Here is a 14263-nt window from a genome sequence, read left to right as displayed (position 1 = left end):
GGTACTTACAAAGCCATCTTTGGAGGAGCTATGAATAGTTAATGCGGCGATCTCAGCAGTCGATATGTTGTATAACTTACGGTCGAGAATTGGTGATGGAAGATTGCGCTCGTATTTCGATCCTGGAAAGAGAACATTGTAAGCATATGATATGGAAATAACCAGCCGAGGAAAAACTGACCTCCAGGGGCAGTAGGTGGGCGGTATGGATCTGGGTGCTTCCACTTCTCAAGTAGATCCTCCGTCTCTTTAAACAATGCCTGCGAGTCACATTATTAGTCTACACTTCCTCCTTTATATCAATTGGGCTACTTGCCCTCTGCAATCTTGGGTCGTGGACATTTTTTTGCGCCTCGAATAACGATCTGATATACAATGCTTGCCCTCTCCAGAGATGCCTGTGTACACACCAGTCCAGGGAAAGCTTGAGGGAGCGCTTGTAAAGCGACCTGAACGGAAGAATGTTAGAACCGGCAGTCTGTATGATATGGGATGTAGATGCTCACGATACTGTAGATCTGGTAGACATTATGAATCAAATCTAATCTTTTTTTCTCCACTGGGTGCTCAAGATCGATGGCAATGCCAAAACACGGCAATTCTTGTACCTGGCCACTAAAGGACTATTGATCTTTCAATAAACGCTATTGATGGGAAACGTCTAAACTGTGGTTGGTGGTTGGTAGTGGGTGGTCGCGGAATGAATATTCAGTAGGTGGAAAGTGGAGTGGAGGTTGATTGTTGGAGTGCTACTAGGTAGATGTGGGAATATTATACGGGCGTCTGCGGGTACGAATGTCGGGAAAACGCTTCAAAATTCGCGAGCCCGGAAAAGACATCATACAGGAAATAATTAACCAATCTTATTATCCTTTACCTGTTTCTTTTTCGCATGCGCGTTTATTGACCTGCAAAATAGGTTCTCTATTTCTTTACCTACAACTCAGGTCTTCCTCTTCTTCAAACTTCTCTCTCATCCTCGCCATCTGGCTCCCGGAACATAATCACTTCGCCTTTTCTCTCCCTTCAAAATGCTTACCAGGAGGGTTTTAACAGCTTCGCGATTTTTGCTGGCTCAACGTTCCGCCGCACCGCAATTGAGATACCCACTCCCAGTTATCCAGCAATTTCGCAGCTATGCCGACAAAGTTGTCAAAGTACCAGAAATGGCCGAATCCATCTCTGAGGGTACTTTGAAGCAGTGGTCAAAACAAATCGGTGATTACGTTGAACAGGATGAGGAAATTGCTACAATTGAAACAGACAAGGTCAGTATATTCCAGCATGTGCTCAGGGGTACATGATTAACGAGAGAAAAACTTAGATCGATGTTGCCGTTAATGCTCCCGAAGCTGGCACAATAAAGGAATTCTTGGCCAATGAAGAAGATACTGTTACCGTTGGTCAAGATCTTGTCCGTCTCGAACTTGGGGGTGCTCCAGAGGGTGGTGATAAAGAGAAGGCCTCTTCGGAACCGAAAGAAGCAGCATCAAAAGATCAATCAACATCTTCGGATCCTGAGCCATCTAAGAAGGAGGATTCGAAACCCAAGGGGGATTCTAGCTCTCCTCCACCTACAGAGAAGAAATCGGAACCAAAAGAGACACCAAAGCCCAAACCATCGGAATCTAAGAAGCAAGAGTCATCATCTAGTAGTTCTGGACCTTCTTTGGGCAACCGTGAGGAGCGTCGTGTATGACTTTTACCCTGTACTTGTCACAATTCGTACGACTAACAACATTATTAGGTCAAGATGAACCGAATGCGACTACGTATCGCTGAGCGTTTGAAGCAATCGCAAAACACCGCCGCATCTCTAACCACTTTTAATGAGGTTGACATGTCATCTTTGATGGAGTTCAGAAAACTCTACAAAGATGAGGTGCTCAAGAAGACTGGTGTCAAGCTGGGATTTATGAGTGCCTTTTCTCGTGCATCTGTGCTTGCCCTACGAGACATCCCTGCAGTAAACGCATCCATTGAGGGTCCAAACGGGGGTGACACCATTGTCTACAGAGATTATGTTGATATCAGCGTCGCCGTCGCCACCGAGAAGGGCTTGGTAACTCCCGTTGTTCGCAACACTGAGAGCATGGATCTTGTTGGTATTGAGAAGACTATTGCTGATCTAGGCAAAAAGGTATGGCTGTTCTGTAGCATGTTTGACTCGATCCTTACTTACTGATTCATAGGCTCGTGACAACAAACTTACAATCGAAGATATGGCTGGTGGAACCTTTACCATTAGCAATGGCGGTGTGTTTGGTTCATTGATGGGTACACCTATCATCAATCTCCCACAAACTGCTGTTTTGGGTCTACATGCTATCAAAGACAAGCCCGTTGTCGTCAATGGCCAAATTGTCATTCGTCCAATGATGTATCTGGCCTTGACCTATGATCATCGTCTACTTGATGGAAGAGAGGCTGTCCAGTTTCTGGTTAAGGTTAAGGAGTACATAGAGGATCCGAGAAGAATGCTTTTGTAGACAAGCAGCGTCATAATCTTGGCTGTAAAATTATACCTCCAGTGCACAAATGTAATACAAGACGAAGCATCAGTAAGCCCTCGGGCATCCGAGCTTTAATGCTATCTCGTTGATTCCGACAGCAGGATTTGTTGATATGCATTGTATGATCACATTCTGTCGCAATTGTTTCAAAGATATCCAGTAACATACGACAACCGATGTCCAAAATCACGATGCGGTATGGCTTGTGGTTGACATGAAGTTCGTCATCACGAACAAGAAGTCCGCTGACCATGTTTTCTTTTGGACCACATCCGGTTGCTGCCATCCATATATGTGATTATATCATGAATGTGTGCCTGTGGGTTTCAACAACTGTCAGAATATGTATCACATACTTATTGTTTTACTATACACTACCTAGGTATTCCCTCCTAGTCTAATTGAAGCCACTGTATACAACGCCTGCTCGTCAATAAGACATTGCGTACATTGCCATCAATACTAATTCTATGCTATGAACTCCTCCTGATATCTACAAGTTACAATCCTTACAATTACCACGGTCATCTAGTTCGAGTAGTTTGCTCACGGTTGGACGTACTTTAGATTTCAAACTTGAACTATGATCGTGTAATTTCCAAGCTTGAACTTGTTCAAAATGAGAACGCAGTCCTATGCGTTGGTCTTGAGCTTTCCTTCTCCTCCAGATGACTACGAGTACATCTATCTACTCACCGATGAGTCGCCACAATAAAGATCGCAACGTTTGGTCAATAATCACTTGAGACAGCTCTTGTTAACTTGGAACATGGCTCTGGGTCGTCTTTCGTAGGTTGACCCTCAGCCTGTTAAATCAGAAGATAATCCATGTAGTATAGGTTAACAGGTATATATTTTGTTCGTAGTCGATTGGGGTTACAACTCATCCTACCTGTTTGCCGCCAAACGTTTCTGGACAGCTGCAGTTGAATTTCAGCCTGCCAGTAGGCTAGATAAAAAGAAATTGTGGTCTCTAAATCTTTACTTGGAGTGATTGAACGAAAATAAGACACGAACGCCAGAGAAGACTAATGAGTATAAAGATGGCACTAGCAGCAATGCCCTTGACAGAAATGCAAACACCAGTGTTTAGTCTGGTGAACTGTACTAAATAGTACTACGAGGATATGTATTGCCATTATAAGAGTGTGGATGGCGCAAACGAGCTACGGTAGTGTATCTCCGCTGGGGTCAGATCAAGATATTCTGGAAATGCTGTTCACCGAGTCGGGGTCAAAGGTAACATTCCAAAACTTGAAACCACTGTTCTGATTGTTTGAAAGTGCAAGTCTTAAGTCTAGGCCTAGACTTAAGTCATCAAGCTTTGGGCTCCTCGGTGGATTAGAATGTTTATGTAACTATTATTCAAATGATCAAGATAATGTCAAGTGTGAGAGTGACTACATGATGGTTGATACGGATGAGGCGCGCATTGAGCTTATTCTATCTCTATGGTAGCTCAGCAATTTCTGGCTTCATTCTCCTCAGATTAGTATAGAGAATGTCGAATATTATGTACTATCGAAATAAGATAGCTTCTAGACCATTCTGAAGTCTTATTGATAGAAGTAATACATTTTGCATTATGATTCCACCATTTTTTAGTATGAATCTAGAATGACTTTCTTCTTTTAGAAATATTAAATCTGGGAAATGATTAGAGACTGGAGATTAATCTATAAATAATTGAAACTACTTTATATTAGATCAGAAAATATATAATACGAGCTTTTTCTCGGCTCTTTGTGGTTAAAAATAATAACAACCTTGTTAATACTTTTTGTAATTATTTTTAATACTATTCAGGATTTATATCTATACTTGTATTATATGGCTTTTAGAATTCTAATTAAAATATGAATTTTAAAGCTTTTAAAACTATTCAAAGATTATAAGCTTTTTGGAATAGTGGTCTGTACACAGGCTTAAGTGGGGTATATCCAACCCTGAACTACGAATAATAATAATAATAATAATAATAATAATAATAATAATAATAATAATAATAATAATAATAATAATAATAATACTACTACTACTACTAAATTTATTTTTCATTTTCATTTTCATTTTCATTTTCATTTTCATTTTCATTTAATATAATTTAATATAATTTAATATAATTTAATATAATTTAATATAATTTAATATAATTTAATATAATTTAATATAATTTAATATAATTTAATATAATTTAATATAATTTAATATAATTTAATATAATTTAATATAATTTAATATAATTTAATATAATTTAATATAATATATATGAGGGCGAGCCCCTAAGCCTTTAATCTTCGCTACGCTCGAGTTTAAATTTTTATATTAAATTCGTATTAGCTTTTTGGTTTTCTTTTTGGTTTTCTTTTTGGTTTTCTTTTTGGTTTTCTTTTTGGTTTTCTTTTTGGTTTTCTTTTGTTTTCTTTTTGGTTTTCTTTTTGGTTTTATTTTTCTCTTATTTTTCTCTTATTTTTCTCTTTTATTCGATTTATTCGATTTATTCGATTTATTCGATTTATTCGATTTATTCGATTTATTCGATTTATTCGATTTATTCGATTTATTCGATTTATTCGATTTATTCGATTTATTCGATTTATTCGATTTATTCGATTTATTCGATTTATTCGATTTATTCGATTTATTCGATTTATTCGATTTATTCGATTTATTCGATTTATTCGATTTATTCGATTTATTCGATTTATTCGATTTATTAGATTTATAGATTTATTTGATTTATTTGATTTATTTAATTTATTTAATTTATTAGATTTATTAAATTTGTTAGATTTATTAGATTTATTAAATTTGTTAGATTGTTTAAATTTATTAGATTTGTTAAATTTAATAAATCTAATAAATCTGATAAATCTGATAATCTAATCCCCCCCTCTTTCTAAATCCTCTTCTCTTTCTAATTCCCCTCCCCCTTTCCTTTCTCATCCCCCCCCCTCCCCTTTCTAATCCCCTTCCCTTTCTAATCCTCTTCTCTTTCTAACCCCCTTCCCTTTCTAATCCTCTTCTCTTTCTAATCTCTTTTTTTCCTTTTTCTTTTTTTAATTCTTTAGCTCTCATCACAAATCCCAAATCTCCAAACTAATCAGAAACATTTATTCAACTCTTCAAAATCTTTAAATCTTCAATCTCTTCAATTCATTTTTTAATCTATTTATTTATTATTAATTATAACTTATCAATATAAAAATTGTATTATTAAACAACTCTTAATTCAAAGAATATAAAAATATCAATGAATTATATTTCATATATCATTTATAACTATTATACCTATTAATAATACCTACCTAATCTATTCCAATCTATTTCCTAATTTTTGATATTCGTTATACAAAGAATCAATATTTTTTCTCAACCAATTAGCTTCCAGTTATAAAACATGTTTTAAATCCTGTATGTTAGGGATAATAGTATAATAATTTCTCAAAAAGTAAGGGGTCCAGGGGCTCGCAGGCCTCTGGTTTTGATTATTAGTTATTATAAGTATTATATTAGAGATCTTCGAATATCTATTCTATTTGTTTATAAATTTATAAATCTAAAACTCATTATATAGATTTAATAAAATAAAATAAAATAAATTTAATAAGATCATTTTTATAAGATTATATAAGCTTATAGTATATAATTATAAAAATAATACTTATATATTAAATATAAAACTTATATATAATTTCTTAAATATAAATATATAATGTTATGATACACACTCTATAAATATTTTAATAAACTTATTCCTTTTGAAATAAATATCTAATAAATCAATTATGAAATAAGTCATCAGTTCTTTCAAAGAAGAAACTTTCTATTATATTTTTCTATTCCTTTTTATTTTTATTATTACGAAATTAAAATCAAATATCAATAACAAAAACAAACAATAAATAAACAAAATATTATAATAATAAAGAGAAAAAACAAGATTCATTTTCCGGTATTTATATAGATAATTCAAACTCGAATTTTTCTAGAAACTTATTATAAAGTTTGATCCCTTTTAATATCTTTCTTAGAATAATTATATACATTATTAAATTACCTACTTTATTAGAATTAAATTAAAATAATAGAACAAAGTATATAATTCTTTACTTTCAAATATTATGTATTTTTCTATTACTCAAGCAATATTTATATTAATAGCTATATCGATAAGAAATCTTATTCTAAATAATTAGATTTATCTTTAACATTTTGATAATGTAAAATATTATAAGGATTATATTAATTATATTAATTATATTAATTATATTAATTATAATAGTATACAATTTATAGATTATAATTAATATTAATATTCTTGATATAGTCATAATACTATTATTTTATAATAGTTATTAAAAAAATAGATATTAAAGACTTAATATAAAAAGAATATTTAATTTTTTTTATAATAATCAATTATATGATAAAACTCCTTCTTGTTTTCAAATAAATATTAATACCTTAACGGAACAAGCCAGGAGATAATACGGTGGAAATACGGTGCTAGTATGGTTCTAGTAGTATTTCTACGGTTCTCGAATCCCTGAATGGTATTCGAACCACTGAATGGTATTCGAATCCCTGAACAGTACCTGAACGGTACTAGTACTGTATTCGAACCCCTGTACTGTACTCGAATCCCTGAACGGTACTAGCACTGTACCCAATCAGGAACTTAGAGAAAAAAAGCCTTCAATCAAATTATATTAAAATTAATCTTAAATTCATTATATAATATAATAATATTATTAGAACTCTAATACAATAATAATATAATAAATTTTATAATACTAATAAAAAAATAATAAAAAATCCTATTTTAATAAATACTAGTTTTATATCCCTGAAATTCGATTTATAATATTATTTCAGGGATTAATATATATAATTTCAATTATTCGAATTCAATAAATTATATATTTATAAAACCATATTTATATAATAATTTCGAATTTATAAAATTTATTATATTTAAAATAAAGCTTTGATATATTAAATAATAAAACTATTGAAAAGTTGATTAGTAATCAAGCTATATCAGGTTTATTAATTATATTTTTTGTGTTTTTTCAAATAATAGTTTTTTTTTACTTAAATCTATTTTAAAGGATTACTAAGCATTTAATATTAAAGGTTTAATAGGAATTTTTTTAGATTTATATTACAAGTTTTAAAAGAGCTATTTATAAGGGTTTGAGTTTATAATTTCAGGGCTTATAGGGATTAGCTATAAAGATATTACAGGGATTAGCGAGTAGTAATTTGATAGTATGTGAATTGTACTTCTATTGTACCAGAATCTATACAATACTCAATCAGAGTACAGTTTAGACACCGTATCCCGTAGGGGTACGGTGGGAGTACTGTTTCATATTCCCACTTGGGCCATTAAGGTAGCTACAGTACTAGGGCACAGATAGTAGTAGATCACCCAAATCACACTAAAACTCATCATCAAAACTAAAAAATTTTAATATAATTAAATGAAAATTTGTAATTTTTGTTTATATAAATTTATTTATTTCTAATTATAAATTTCCAAGAAATTTATAATTCATTTTTGAAATTTTAGATGATGATTTTGTATAGATTTGAAATATAAATATTTGAAAATTCTAGAATTTATTAATAAAAAATAAGCAAAATTTGAGGAACTTTTATAAACTATTATTTTAATACTAAATTTCTTATTTTTAAATTTATTGCAAAATTCCAAAAACTAAAAATAAAAATTATTATTATGTAAATGATATATATAAAATAATTTCATCGAAAAAAATCATTACAAGTATTAATAAATGATTATATAAAATATAGTAGATTATTATTTTTTGGTGTAATCTAGATGATCGGCCACTATCTATACATGATGACTGTATTATATAATAAACTTAATTATATATTTTGTTTATATTATTATTAGATATGTAAAATACTTTATAGGTAATTACCTTTTCAATCTTTATTAAAAAATAAAAAAGATAAGCTATTTCGATTATTGAGGATTAGATTTTTAGAATAATAGTATAATAATTATAAGATAATCGTTAATATATATATATAATTATACTTATTTTTTGATTAAAATATTTGGTTTTGATAAATAATTATATAATAATTATTAGAAGAAAATTAATTTTTAGGAGAAATAGATTATACCTAATGTATTATGGAGATTACGAATATAGATATATACTTATTATAATAGTTATAATAATGCTATTATATAAAACTCTAGAAAAACTATTTAGAATATATTTAGAAATTGTAATATAAAATCTTTTTAAAGATAGATATAAAATAGAAAATCTATAAGATAACTAGTCACATAGTATAAAGTTTTATTAATATAGTTGATTCGTAGAAGCAAACTCAATTTTTTTACATTTCTATATTATGTAATCATATATTTATATGTATATGTTAAATTCGTCAATCGATATATTCAAGCCTCTTTTGATAGATTATAAGTAATATACGAAACTTTCAACCGGTTGGAGTTAGTTTTTCCGATTGAGCAGGGGAAGAAAAGCTTATAAAAAGTTTTTTAATTCAGTATATAATCTTAAATTAATTAAGAAAATAATTGAGAAAGAAAAAATTAGATTGAAGCAAGCAAAAGCTTTCGAATATTATTATTCGTTTTAGAGTAGCCCCTATAATAGTAATAGAATCAAGTAATTAAATTGAAAAGATTAATTAAGGTATATTTAAAGTTGTATTTAAAGATGTAAGCATGTATGTCTAAGATAAAATTACTTTAAATGTTTTTCGAGATTAAAATTTAAAGTTGCATTTACTTGACAGCTATTAGAAAAATTCTGCCGACCACCCTAAGGTGATCGGTAGCACTAACCCTGACCTAGAGTAACCCTAATATAATGAAATATATTTTATAAATCAATAGTAAATCAACTATATAATATATAATATTAAATTTTAGTATAGATTATAGCTTTAATTAATCTTTTGATTAAATATTCAATTTCTAATAATATATAATTTATTAAAAATTGTTGTTGTAATTATTAATAATTTATAATATTATAAAATATAATATTTTTCTATAGAGTTCAATTTATAAGATAAACTATTACAGAAGTATTATTTCTTCAATCCTAAAATACTAAACATATTTGAATAAAATCTAACTTTATATTTACACTTTTATTATTATTATTAAAATAATTATTTTTTATAATTATATTAAGGCTATTCTAATAATTATTTTTATATTTTCATTTCTTTAATTAAATGTATAGTTGATTTATTATTGATTTATAAAATAATTTTATTATATTAGGGTCGCTATCTGGTACTATGCCGTAAATCGCTAGCTCAATTTGGGAAATGGTCTAAACAACTACTTTTACTCTCACCTTTATCGATAGCGAAAAGCTTTAGCTACTTTTTATTTTTAATGTTACAATTGTTAATATTAATCGAATTCTTTGAAATCATTTAGTTTTATATTAATATCTGTTCTTGTTAAGAATATCTGTTCTCCTTTTTTTCTTTTTTCTTTTCTTTTTCTTTTTTAATCGAATTCTATTCTTTTTTTATTTAATTTAAATAGTACCTTAACGGAACAAGCTGGGATATAATACGGTGGAAGTACGGTGCTAGTACTAATGAAGTGGTATTTCTACTGTACTAGTAGTATTTCTATGGTTCCCGAACCCTGAACGGTACTCGAAAAGCTGAACGGTACTCGAACCCCTGAACGGTGCTAGTACTAATGGAGTGGTACTTCCACTGTATTCGAAACCCTGTACTGTACCTAAACCCCTGTATAGTACTCGATTAGGGACTTAGAGAAAAAAAAGTTTTAATGAAATTATATTAAAATTGATATTAAATTAATTATATAATATATTAATAATATTAAAACTCTAATATAATAATAATATAATAAATTTAATAATACTAATAAAAAATTTACAAAAAATCGTATTTTAATTAATACTAATTTCAAACCCCTGAAATTCGATTTATACTATTATTTCAGGGATTGATATATATAATTTAAATTATTTAAATTTAATAAATTATATGTTTATAAGACTATATTCATATAATGATTTCAAATATATAAAATTTATTATAATTGAATTAAAGCTCTAATATAATAATTAGTTATATAATAAAAAAGTTGATTAGTAATCAAGCTATATTATATTTTTTAAATATAATTTCTTTTTTTTTTGAAATCATAACTTTTTTAGCCTAGACCCACTTCGGATTACTAAGCAATTAATACTAAAGGACCTATATTATAAGTCCTATAAGAACTAGCTTTAAAGTCTACAGGAGCTAGCTACAGGGGTTTGAATCTATAGTTTCAGGGCCTACAGGGGCTAGCTATAGGGTTTATAAAGGCTAGCTATAGGGGTATGCGAGTGGTACTTTGACAGTGTGTGAACTGTATTTCCATTATATTAGGATTGTATATAGTATTTAATTAGAGTACAGTTCAGATACTGTATCCTGTAGGGGTACGGTGGGGGTATTGTTTCATATTCCCACTTGGGCTATTAAGGTAATTAGGGATACAATAAAAATCCTTTTTGGTATTAATATATCTTATAGATATATGTTTTTATAGTATTATATTTGTTTATTTTTAAAGAATTATATCTGGCTTTTCAGAGTCTTGAAATATTATTAGTCTTATTTCAATTGGTAAAGGAGGAGTTATTCAAATAGGTTTTGATTTTTGTATATATGAATTGCTTTTTGAGGTATTAGATAAATCTATAGCTTAGTATATCCCTATATCCTTCGAGAGATTTCTAGGGTTAGTCTTATGTTGACTCGATGGATGTTAATAAATACTACTAATATTACTATTACTATAGGTTAGAGTTGGTACTACCAACTACTTACGGGTGGTTGGCTATATTATGAATAGCCGACAAGTATATATAAGAATTTGTAAAAAGAAATTACTATTTTACTGAATAGAAGACTAAAAAACTAAAGAGATTAAAAAATGAAAAATGAAAAAATGAAAAAATGAAAAAATGAAAAAATGAAAAAATGAAAAAATGAAAAAATGAAAAAATGAAAAAATGAAAAAATGAAAAAATGAAAAAATGAAAAAATGAAAAAATGAAAAAATGAAAAAATGAAAAAATGAAAAAATGAAAAAATGAAAAAATGAAAAAATCAAAAAATGAAAAAAATGAAAAAATGAAAAAATGAAAAAAAATTTAAGATTTTAAAAATCTGACAAATCCAATAAATCGGATAGATTTAAAAATTTGACAAATCCAATAAATCGGATAGATCTAATAAATCCAATAAATCTAATAAATCCAATAGATCCAATAGATCTAATAAATCGAATAAATCTAATAAATCGAATAAATCGAATAAATCTAATAAATCTAATAAATCTAATAAATCTAATAAATCTAATAAATCTAATAAATCTAATAAATCTAATAAATCGAATAAATCGAATAAATCGAATAAATCGAATAAATCTAATAAATCTAATAAATCGAATAAATCGAATAAATCTAATAAATCTAATAAATCTAATAAATCTAATAAATCTAATAAATCTAATAAATCTAATAAATCTAATAAATCTAATAAATCTAAAAAGAAAATAAGAAAACAAGAAACTAATATAAATTTAATATAAAAATTGAAATTTGAACATAACAAGAATTAAGGATTTATAACAAAAGAGTTTAAAATATATGAATTTGTAAAATCTTAGAATTATTATAATATGTAGATAATTAATAATAAAAAATAAATTCTAGAAATTCGAAATCTGAAATCTAAAAAATTCTTTCTTGTTAATGACTAGTATTATAAAATATAAAAACAATCAATATGATTTCCGAATATAATTAATTTCTAATTATTTAAAGTACTTTACTTTGAATTTCTGATTGTATATTAAACGTTTATAATTTGAAATATAATAGGTATTCAGAACTGTTCAAATAAATTAATGATTTAAAATTAATTTTTGAAGTGATAATACTGTGATTATTTTTAAAAAAAAATCGATATCAGAATTATAATAACAATTGTAATAAGAATAAGGTTAAAATTATTACAATAATGATCATTAAAATGGAGAATAATATTTATGAAATTTATATCAATTGAGATAATGATAATTTAGATAGTAATATATTTATTAAATTTTTATTTGATAATAATAATAATTAAATTAGTAAAATAATATAGAAAGTAAATCTTTAATTAGGTTAGGGCTGTATGAACTATTATATAAAAAGTATATGATATCATTTCAAATAAATTATAAATAATAAGACTTATATTAGATATATAAGTTTAAGGGATTCATAAATAATTAATTATAAAAATAATGATTTTAATTTTAATAATGTAAATAAATTGTTTTCTCAATAATATTGTGATCAATAAATATAAAATAGAAATTGATTTTTTTTTTTAAAAAAAAATTTGTATTCTAAAACATAATTATGAAGAGTAATTACGATTATAGTTTTAAAAAAATAATAATAATAAATATATTTAGAATAGATTTTCTATATTTATATTTATTTGGATTCTGGAAAATTTAAAATGAATGTATTGATAAATCTAAAAAATATTTTATAATAATGATATTTTGAATAATTCAATCAATCTAATTAATAAACTATAAATATCATAAAAGATTTTTTAGTTTTTATTATAAAATATTGAAACATCTATAATTCAATAATATAATTTATAATAAAAATTAACTAAGTAATGATTTAACAGTGAATAAAAGTATAATAAAATAATAATATAGAGTAGAAAGTTTCATTGATTTGATTATAAATATTAGAAAATATATAGATATAGGATATAGATTCTAAAGATAATATTTCATAAGTATTGATATAGAATTTAATATACATATAAATTTCATTTAAATCTATTTGAATATAAGTCTATAAATATCGTAGGTCATGAGCTAGTATATGGGTATATAGTATATATATAGAATATAAGAGGGAATAGACTAGTATTAGTCTATTATAGGAAGCTGGCTCGTATTAACAACCAAATAGCTATGAAACACGTGATTTCCATGAAACAGTATATGATATTCCTATTTTCTTATTCTATATTCGAGGGGAAAAGGCCTTATTTTATGCTTTTTCCTACCAATCTAGCTTTCCACCTTCGTAGATCTCTTCCTAATCCGGCCATTCCATTAAATAAAGCTCTTCTTTCTTATTTCTTATTCGATTTCACTAGTACTATGTCGATCTTACTACATATGAATTGAAAGAACTAATAAAGAATCGACTTTCAGGCCGTTCTGGGCTAAGAGCTTTAAGCGACGATCACGTGATATGGTCATGTGATTCGGCCATGTGACCATATGATTTGCTCTTAGTATACTATATGAAAATAGAACTATATTATATATATATACATATAAAAAGACATATTATTATATTATTTTTATATATAAATAATAATAAATAATAATAATAATAATAAAAGAGTAGCTTTTTATAGTAAATGTCAACTATTATTAGCCAAAATATATTTCTATATCAAAACTTATCATTTATATTTATAAATTTCTGTATAATAAATTACATAATATAAGGATTACCTTATATCAATTGATTTATTTTTATAAAAAATTTAATAAAAATAAAAAGAATTTTTTTATAAATACTTTATTAATTAGATTATATAAACAGAAAGATATAATTTTTTGAAAATAATTAGATATACTAATAAAATAA

General features: G+C 27.1%; 2 protein-coding genes across 2 annotated transcripts; one reads left to right on the top strand and one right to left on the bottom strand.

Moving 5' to 3' along the window:
* Nucleotides 1-5: 5 nt before the first annotated feature.
* EAE98_000002 (uncharacterized protein) lies at nucleotides 6-529 on the bottom strand (the record flags this gene model as incomplete). Its single annotated transcript, XM_038947620.1, has 5 exons — nucleotides 6-28; nucleotides 81-122; nucleotides 182-260; nucleotides 317-449; nucleotides 507-529. The coding sequence occupies 5 exons, from the start codon at nucleotides 527-529 to the stop codon at nucleotides 6-8; spliced, it is 300 nt and encodes a 99-aa protein (XP_038815297.1).
* A 502-nt stretch (nucleotides 530-1031) lies between these two features.
* Nucleotides 1032-3941, top strand: EAE98_000001 (uncharacterized protein; the record flags this gene model as incomplete). Its single annotated transcript, XM_038947619.1, has 4 exons — nucleotides 1032-1268; nucleotides 1325-1693; nucleotides 1748-2140; nucleotides 2193-3941. 4 exons carry the CDS (start codon nucleotides 1032-1034, stop codon nucleotides 2487-2489), a joined length of 1296 nt encoding a protein of 431 aa, XP_038815296.1. The 3' UTR covers nucleotides 2490-3941.
* Nucleotides 3942-14263: the final 10322 nt, after the last annotated feature.

The sequence above is a fragment of the Botrytis deweyae genome (genome assembly GCF_014898535.1).
Source record: "Botrytis deweyae strain B1 chromosome Unknown BDEW_001, whole genome shotgun sequence".
Lineage (NCBI taxonomy): Eukaryota > Fungi > Ascomycota > Leotiomycetes > Helotiales > Sclerotiniaceae > Botrytis > Botrytis deweyae.
The sequence above is the reverse complement of the archived record's forward strand: the minus strand, read 5'-3'. Positions and strand labels throughout refer to the sequence as shown.